Source organism: Salvelinus sp. IW2-2015, unplaced genomic scaffold (genome assembly GCF_002910315.2).
Source record: "Salvelinus sp. IW2-2015 unplaced genomic scaffold, ASM291031v2 Un_scaffold2603, whole genome shotgun sequence".
Taxonomy (NCBI): domain Eukaryota; kingdom Metazoa; phylum Chordata; class Actinopteri; order Salmoniformes; family Salmonidae; genus Salvelinus; species Salvelinus sp. IW2-2015.
Window position 1 is genome coordinate 118,855 of NW_019943911.1, and position 10,058 is coordinate 128,912.

The window sequence follows — 10,058 nt, forward strand, 5'->3', positions numbered from 1 at the left end:
TGGACTTGGGTTGACTTGGAGTCATTTATATATCCTGGACTTGGTTGACTCTGTAGTCATTATTATATCCTGGGCTGTGGTATGACTCGTTAGTCATTTATTATATCCTGGACTTGGGTTGACTCGGTAGTCATTATTTATATCCTGGACTTGGGGTTGACATCTGTAGTCATTATTATATCTGGATTGGTTGACTCAGGTAGTCATTATTATATCCTGGACTTGGCGTTTGACTCTGTTAGTCATTATTATATCCTGGAACTTGAGGTTGACTCTGTAGTCCATTATTTATCCTGGACTGGGGTTGACTCTGTAGTCATTATTATATCCTGGACTGGGTTGACTCTGTAGTCATTATTATATAACTGGACTTTAGGTTGAACTCTTAGTCATTATTATATCGCTGGACTTGGTTGAACTTGGTAGTATTATTATATCCTGGACTTGGTTGACACTGTAGTCATTATTATATCCTGGAACTTGGTTGACACTGTAGTCATTATTATATCCTGGACTTGCGTTGACTTGGGTAGTCATTATGTATATCCTGGACTTGGGTTGACTGGCTAGTCATTATTATATCCTGGACTTGGGTTGAACTCTGTAAGTCATTATTTATATCCTGGACTCTTGGGTTGACTTGGTAGTCATTATTATATCCTGGACTTGGGTTGACTCTGTAGTCATTATTATATCCTGGACTTGGGTTGACTCTGTAGTCATTATTATATCTGGAACTTGGGTTGACTTGGTAGTCTTTATTATATTCCTGGACTTGGGTTGGCTCTAGCTAGTCATTTAAGAAATGTCTACTGACTAAACTAGTGCTACAAGTTAATAAAAAACCACAGTTTGGTCGTTTCTCTAGGTTTCGTTAATATTGAGTATTTGCACACTTTTAAATGGAATCCCACATTGAGCAAGTTCCCCATTTTTTTATAATTTTTATAATGATTGGTACTTTTGATAAACGATAAGCTCATCTCTCTCTCTTTAAAACGCACATTGGAAATGCTGAGAATAATGATTGGTTTCTTTTTATAGAAAGAATTCCTGCCTTCCAACTTTGTAAAGTAGAGGAAGGATTGTCAAAGCAACTCTTCTCCCAGTAGTTGATTACGGTGGATAATAATGCATCTCTGTTTTTTAAAAACCTTCAGACTCAGTCTATCAACTCAGGTTATTAACTCTGGGGTAACTACAGAGTTGACCCTACCGAGGGTCGACCCTACCCAAGTTAAACCTGAGTGATAGACTGAGTCTGAAGGTTTTAAAAAACAGAGACTGCATTATATCACCATAATCAACTACTGGGAGAAGAGTTGCTTGAACAATCCTTCCTTCTACTTTATCAAGTCTTTCTATAAAAAAGAAACCAATCATTATTCTCAGCATTTCAATGTGCGTTTTAAGAGAGAGAGAGAGAGCTTATCGTTTAATCAAAAGTAACCAAGTCACATATTTAAAAAAATAAAAAAAGGGGGAACGTGCTCAAACCCAACCAGGATATAATAATGACTACAGAGTCAACCCACCAGTCCCAGCGAATATAAAATGACTACAGAGTCAACCCAAGTCCAGGATATATAAATGACTACCAAGTCAACCCAAGTCCAGGAATAATAATGACTACAGAGTCAACCCAAGTCCAGGATAATAATGACTACAGAGTCAACCCAAGTCCAGGATATAATAATGACTACAAGTCACCCAAGTCCAGGATATAATAATGACTACCAAGTCAACCCAAGTCCAGGATATAATAATGACACAGTAGTCAACCCAAGTCCAGGATATAATAATGACTACAGTGTCAACCCAAGTCCAGGATATAATAATGACTACCAAGTCAACCCAAGTCCAGGATATAATTAATGACTACAGAGTCAACCCAAGTCCAGGATATAATAATGACTACAGAGTCAACCCAAGTCCAGGATATAATAATGACTCAGAGTCAACCCAAGTCCAGGATATAATAATGACTACCAAGTCAACCCAAGTCCAGGAATAATAATGACTACAGAGTCAACCCAAGTCCAGGTATAATAATGACTACCGAGTCAACCCAAGTCCAGGATATAATAATGACTACCGAGTCAACCCAAGTCCAGGATATAATAATGACTACAAGTCAACCCAAGTCCAGGATATAATAATGACTACAGAGTCAACCCAAGTCCAGGATATAATAATGACTACCAAGTCAACCCAAGTCCAGGATATAATAATGACTACAGAGTCAACCCAAGTCCAGGATATAATAATGACTACCAAGTCAACCAAGTCCAGGATATAATAATGACTACCGAGTCAACCCAAGTCCAGATATAATAATGACTACGAGTCAAACCAAGTCCAGATATGAAATAATGACTACCAAGTCAACCCCAAGTCCAGGATATAATAATGACTACAGAGTCAACCCAAGTCCAGGATATAATAATGACTACCAGTCAACCCAAGTCCAGGATATAATAATGACTACGAAGTCAAACCCAGTCCAGGATATAATAGATGACTACAGAGTCAACCCAAGTCCAGGATATAATAATGACTACCAAGTCAACCCAAGTCCAGGATATAATAATGACTACAGAGTCAACCATATTAGAAGACTTGACGATAATGAAGTCTTATCATATACCAGACATACCTAAATCTATCAGGGCCTGGGACCAGTCTCATCGATAATGGTGCTGGTCCAGTGAGCAATGGTTAGGTTTTTAGGTACTGTAGGTGCAGACCTCAACATCATCATTTAAAATTAGCATATATATATGCGACGAATGACAGGCCTGAAGGAGAGCAGTCCTGGTAGTTCATTTGTGCCTCGCAGGGAGACTGTCAAGTGGATTTAAAGGTAGGTCCCAACAGTCCAGCCCCCCACCCCCCCCAACACAAACACACCATTCATATGAAAAACCCATGTGAACAACCAGCCCTGATGACAACCAGTAGACAAGCCATGGCCCAGTAAGATAGAGAAGGAGTAATCTCTGAACGCTTTACTGTACCTTCTGGAGCCTTTGGAATAGGTGAAGGTGAAGGTGGCGTCAGTGTATCTGAAATCTGAAATAAGAGAGGGCAAACAGAACCGGTCAGAACAGAAACTAAGAGGAGGGTTATTAACCAAGCCACTGCCACTGCCACAGAGAGAAGAAGAAAAAGAACCCATTCAACAAATGCAGTTTCCATGGAAACATCAAAAGAGGGTTCCCACTGACTGAAAAAATATATATTTAAAAAAAAAGGGGTAAAAAATTGTTGGCCAACAAAAATATAAAATCACAACATGCAACAATTTCAAAGTTCTTACTAAGAGTTACAGTTCATATAAATGTATTAATAAATGTAAATGGACTAATATAAATGGACTAATCTATGGACGTCACGTGACTAGGAATACAGATATGCATTACGGGTCAAAGATACCTTAAAAAAAAAGAAAAGTACAGGTGTGGTCAGTATCTGATGTGACCACCATTTTGTTTTTATTTAACTATGCTATGGAGCACAACACCTTTATTTAACTTTGCCTCACGCAGCGCGACACATCTCATTCATATAGAGTTCATCAGGCTGTTCATTGTGGCCTGCGGAATGTTGTCCCACTCCTCAAGGAAATGTGCGAAGTTGCTGGATATTGGCGGGAACTGGAACACGCTGTCGTACACGTGGATCCAGAGCATCCCAAACATGCTCAATGGGTGACATGTCTGGTGAGTATTTTTATTTATTTATTTTATTTTACCGTTATTTTACCAGGTAAGTTGACTGAGAACACGTTCTCATTTGCAGCAACGACCTGGGGAATAGTTACAGGGGAGAGGAGGGGGATGAATGAGCCAATTGTAAACTGTATGCAGGCCATAGAAGAACTGGGACATTTTCAGCTTCCAGGAACTGTGTCCAGATCCTTGAGACATGGAACCGTGCATTATCATGCTGAAACATGAGGTGATGGCGGCGGATGAAAGGCACGACAATGGGGCCTCAGGATCTCATCACGGTATCTCTGTGCATTCAAATTGCCATTGAAAAAATGCAATGGTGTTTGCTGTCCGTAGCTTCTGCCTGCCCATACCATAACCCCACCATGGTGCACACTTCACAACGTCTGCCATCTGGGGCACACTTCACAACGTCATACACGCTGTCTGTCATCTTCCCGGTACAGTTGAAACCAGGATTAATCCGTAAAGAGCACACTTCTCCAGCATGCCAGTGGCCATCGAAGGTGAGCATTTTCCCACTGAAGTTAGTTACAACGCCAAACTGTTGGACATACTGACAAATTCTCTAAAATGACATTAGAGGCAGTTTATGGTAAAGAAATTAACATTTAATTATATGGTAGACATTCCTGCAGTCAGCCTGCCAATATGCACACTCCCTCAACTTGAGACATCTGTGGCGTTATGTGCCAAAACTGCGCATTTTAGAGTGGCCTTTTATTGTCCCCCAGCACAAGGTGCACCTGTGTAATGAGCATGCTGTTTAAATCAGCTTCTTGATATGCTACAACTGTCAGGTGGATGGATTATCTTTGCAAAGGAGAAATGCTCACTAACAGGGATGTAAACTAATTTGTGCACAACATTTGAGAGAAGTAAGCATTTAGTGCATATGAAACATTTCTGGGATCTTTTCTTTCAGCTCATGAAACATGGGACCAAAACCTTATGTGTTGCGTTAATATTTTTGTCAGTATAAGTTTACACAACCGTTAGCCTATGTCCGGTACAAATAACGTCGATAGGCGAATAGACTAGTTACGGCTGGTGTCAATATTATGGCTGTCTGTCAATCTGTAGGGATGCTAAACCAAAGCCTAGTGTCATCATGACAAGCATATTAATGTCATTTTTCTGCTCCATTCTATTTTGAGTTGTTTCAAATAATTTGTCACATTTAAAAAATAAAAATAAACTTTCCGTACCATGGTCAAATGTTTCTCCAGACCAAAATGTAATAATAACTCAGACACTGTTAGGCTTGACCAATTTAATCATCGCACACACACACACCTATCAAATAAAATGTCGGTCTATAAATTAGAWTAATTTGTGATATTGACAACTGTGTCTAGAAGATGTTATTTGATGCTTTTTGCTATCGAGGACAWGGACGAAACGGATGAGTGTGTGTGTGTGTGAATCAACACACACACCTTACGGCTTTATTAACCTGGGTGGAACACGTACCGTTCCACTACCACGGCTGTACACAGACACACTCACCAGAGAAAAGGCAGTCTTTCTCTGCCTTGCACCTTTGAATTACAATGTCGACGTCTTTTTGTATTCTCTCTTGTCTTGAACACATCCCCATGAAATAAAACCCCACAGGAATAATGGCTTCTCTTCTCTAATAAAAAGGCAAACTAAGATCCCATCCAAAGGACTGATGTATTTCCAGTAAACTGAATTTCCGATGGAGCTGGGCTGGCTGGTTGGATGTAGACTGCTTTGGTTATATTCCAGGTGTGTCCGATCGTCGTACCGTTTCGTTTCAGGTCGTAACGGATATCATCTCGAATAACAACCGACGGTGATACTATTATACAGCAGGAGTCGGCAGTAGTAGTAGTTCCGCACTTCGATGGATTTCATTAAAATAGCCTGTTCCACTTTTACTCCTAAAGCCCCAGTCTCCACTCTTAATCACTGTGCACTGTTAAACCCAATAATGGCGATCTGTAAAGCTAAGATCAAAGATTGTTATTAACCAAGATAGATCTAAGCCTGTCGTTTCCAATGAAGGCAAATGAAATCATAGCGGGCCGAACAAGCACCAGTTAGTGAAATCCTATTGGCGCGGTCTGGCATTTATTTGRATATTTCCATTAGGGAACGCCTACTCTGTGATGTTCGCGTGTTCAATCACTAAAATCGCCCTTGCAATCGGTTAAAATGGAGACAGAAAAAAATTACTTCTGGCAAAGGGTAAAGTCTACAAAAAGCATTACACTCGGTTTGTTACAGATTCTAATTTTGTAAATCGAAAACCGGTTAGAGATCAAATGTTTCATTGATGAGAAAATGTGCAGAATGTCGGCCAAAATAAAATCTTGCGCTATGTTCTTCCAACGCCGGCCACTGGGCTTCCACTCATCACCATATTTGGAAACGCCAACCGGATGATTCACATTTATATATCCGGTGAAATATCTGGCTCATTGTTCTATCTGTGCTAATACTATGAGCCTACTGCTAGTCTTAAAGTGAAACCAACATCGCTTAACTCCAACTAAAGTCGTCGCTTGTTACCACAGCCACAAAGTCATAAAATCCGCCCATTTCCACCACTTCTCTTTTTAAAATCAGATTTGAAACCTAACCATAACCACACTGCTAACCTTATGGCTAATCATCATCTTACATTTAGACCATAAAGCAAGTTTTATGAGACTCGAAATTGAGCTCAGGTGCATTCCGTTTCCATTGATCATCCTTGAGATGTTTCTACAACTTGATTGGAGTCCACCTGTGGTAAATTCAATTGATTGGACATGATTTGGAAAGGCACACACCTGTCTATATAAGGTCCCACAGTTAACAGTTAACAGTGCAAGTCAGAGCAAAAAAAAACACGTTGAAGGAATTGTCTGTTGAGCTCCAAGACAGCATTGTTTTAAGGCACAGATCTGGGGTAAGGTACCGAAACATTTCTGCAGCATTGAAGGTCCCCAAGAACACAGTGGCCTCCATTATTCTTAAATGGAAGAAGTTTGGAACCACCAAGACTCTTCCTCGATGGCTGCATTCCAAACACTTAAAAGACGACCCCCTCTGCCCTCAAGTTAAGAGGACACTTCTGATGACGTATCGTGACATCTGACGAGTAAACACTTGCAGGACGAGGGAGGAAGGAATGATTTTTAAATGTACTGCACTTGCCTGGTAATTCGTCACTCGTTCATCCCGCGATGATTGTGTTTTCAGCCACCGGTAGCTTGTGGGTGCTTTTATGTGCTCTACAGTCAATTATGATTGCATGTCTACTTATATTAAATATATCATTATTAATATACGCCTACTGTATGATAGCTAGAAAATTAATTAGCTCCTGCCTAGGTGGAACTTCTGGATTTTATTTTCTTCTACAATTTCCAAAAGCTAACCAAACAAAAACATATTTGTGTATGTGCCGTCATGTGCATTAGTAGCACAATTTTCACATTAGTTTTTACTTACACCTGTGTATGTTGACTTATCCATATTGAAGGTGAGGTTCAAAGTTTCGGTTGACTTTTCTGAGCAGATGTACAATCATTGCGAATTGAATTATGGGGCGTTTCAGGCCACGGGAGTGAAAATAATTGTACACTCGCAAGCTAGATCCAAAAAACGAGGGTTGAGGGGCTTACGTTGCAAACTGCCCTTGTTTGGCTAATCGTTTGGACCAACATCCAAGATGGTGGTCACCTTGGGGTCATGATAGGGGCTGCACCAAATGATTGATGTATTATAATAATTATTAATAATTGATTATGCTTATGTTGTATTAATAGAAGGGGAAAGGCTATAAGACCCTCCCCCACTACATTTATAGGGTCCTGGACCACAGATTAGTAATATATGTATTATAAGGTTTAATACTGTTCCACAGTTCTTTTCTAGTCTCTTATAAGAAACTGCCTGAGCAGATGTGTGAGCCATTGCAGTCAAAACAGGGTGTCTGTGAGAAAGTGCCACAAGGCTAAAAGCGATACATAGACACAGACCCCTGCAGGGGAGATAAGAGATAAGTCAGACACACCACTGTAAGCCACACAGGAATATAACATTACTGCTGAGCCCTTAGAAAACACTGGAACTATTGTTTTCTCCTGCAAGTTTGTTTAACTGTATGTGCATGGGCTTGGTCTCATGRGTAGAAGGTGTTGATGTAGGCAGTTACATCACTAGTGGTTGACTGCAAGCATATTATTAAAGCAACTTGGACCCTTTCCTATTTTGCAGAACTTACTCTGAAACATACGTGCTGTGTTTCCGTTGTCAACTTCCGTCTACAATTGCATTAGTAAAGGTTTGATTTATATACTTGAAGATATTGTCTGATTGCTGATTTCACCAATAAGCCAATGATTGACAAGGAACCTACCCAACATTTGGCAAGCTTGCCTGGAGTGAGTGTCCACCCCGGTCGAAGGAGATTCTACACCATGCTGCCAGAGCTCCAAATTTAACAAGTTAAGCAGACACCTGTTTAATCTAAGTCTGTAATTAATTGGCATTCACTTGTGTGGTATCCCTTTAACAAGTAAGTGGCACCTCACTCAACCCAGAAATATACATAAACTTTGAATATGACATAGTCAAATTCTAGATTGGAGATATTACATRACTGGCTATTGGTGAAATGCATGATGTCAATATATGATGAATGGAATGAATGGTTGATGAATAAATGTAGTATTCCATAGTGGGGATTTTGTAGAGGTGTAGAGGTAGCTTGACGAGGCTGTCTGAGGCTGCCCCATCCTAAGGGGGGGGGGGGGGGTGGCCGGTTGAGTTGAATAAGAGTTATTTTGCAGAGGTGGTTTGACGAATAAGTTACATTTAATTTTAATTTAATTAATTTAAATTTAGTTAAAGAAGTTATTTTAGAGGTGGATCAGCGATATTCATCTATGATATTCTGGGAGGAAATTCAGTGACAATTACCTAAATAATGAGTTGAATTGTTTATGAATATTGTGTTTTTATGTTTTGTTTTGTTTGTTTGTTCTTGTGGATTATGGCGGTTTTATTGGGTAATGGCCCAATGGTGGAATAAAAAGTTAGGAGTAGGACAGAAGTTATTTGAATTAACGGTTGAACATATTTGTTAGTGACACTTTACTACCGTTGGACAGTACAGGAAATGGACAACCCTTAGTATACCAGTAAAATATTACAAGGAAGTTGTGTTCTGTAGAGATAGAAAATTACTTTGTGACGCTTTCACCAGGGGCATTGGTGGATATACAGTTGAAGTCGGAAGTTTACATACACTTAGGTTGGAGTCATTAAAACTAGGTTTTCAACAACTCCACTAATTTCTTGTCAACAAACTATAGTTTTGGTAAGTCGGTTAGGACATCTACTTTGTACATGACACAAGTCATTTTTCCAACAATCGTTTACAGACAGATTATTTCACTTATAATTCACTGTATCACAATTCCAGTGGGTCAGAAGTTTACATACACTAAGTTGACTGTGCCTTTAAACAGCTTGGAAAATTCCAGAAAATTATGTCATGGCTTTAGAAGCTTCTGAAGGGCTAATTGACATCATTTGAGTCAATTGGAGGTGTACCTGTGGATGTATTTCAAGGCCTATCTTCAAACTCAGTGCCTCTTTGCTTGACATCATGGGAAAATCAAAAGACATCAGCCAAGACCTCAGAAAAAAATTGTAGACCTCCACAAGTCTGGTTCATCCTTAGGAACAATTTCCAAACACCTGAAGGTACCACGTTCATCTGTACAAACAATAGTACACAAGTATAAACACCATGGGACCACGCAAACGTCATACAACTCAGGAAGGAGACACGTTCTGTCTCCTAGAGATGAACGTACTTTGGTGCGAAAAGTGCAAATCAATCGCAGAACAACAGCAAAGGACCCTGTGAAGATACTGGAGGAAACGGGTACAATCGTATCTATATCCACAGTAATACACATCCTATATCGACATAACCTGAAAGGCCGCTCAGCAAGGAAGAAGCCACTGCTCCAAAACCACCATAAAAAAGCCAGACTACGGTTTTCAACTGCACATGGGGACACAGATCGTACTTTTTGAATAAATGTCCTCTGGTCTGATGAAACAAAAATAGAACTGTTTGGCCATAATAACTACCGCACACATACTATGCCTTTGGAGGAAAAAGGGGGAGGCTTGCAAGCCGAAGAACACCATCCAACCGTGAAGCAGGGGGTGGCAGCATCATGTTGTGGGGGTGCTTTGCTGCAGGAGGACTGGTGCACTTCACAAAATACATGGCATCATCAGAAATGAAAATTATGTGGATATATTGAAGCAACATCTCAGACATCAGGT

General features: G+C 40.0%; 1 protein-coding gene across 1 annotated transcript in view; it reads right to left on the reverse strand.

Annotated features, from left to right (window-relative positions):
• The window catches only part of LOC112074360 (protein mono-ADP-ribosyltransferase PARP8), a 76,730-nt gene extending 70,960 nt beyond the window's left edge, over window positions 1-5,770 (reverse strand). Inside the window, 2 exon segments of the mRNA XM_070440486.1 lie at window positions 3,018-3,072; window positions 5,244-5,770. Of these exon segments, the coding sequence (XP_070296587.1) occupies window positions 3,018-3,072; window positions 5,244-5,334 (146 nt within the window). The 5' untranslated portion in view covers window positions 5,335-5,770.
• Between the last annotated feature and the right edge of the window lie 4,288 nt (window positions 5,771-10,058).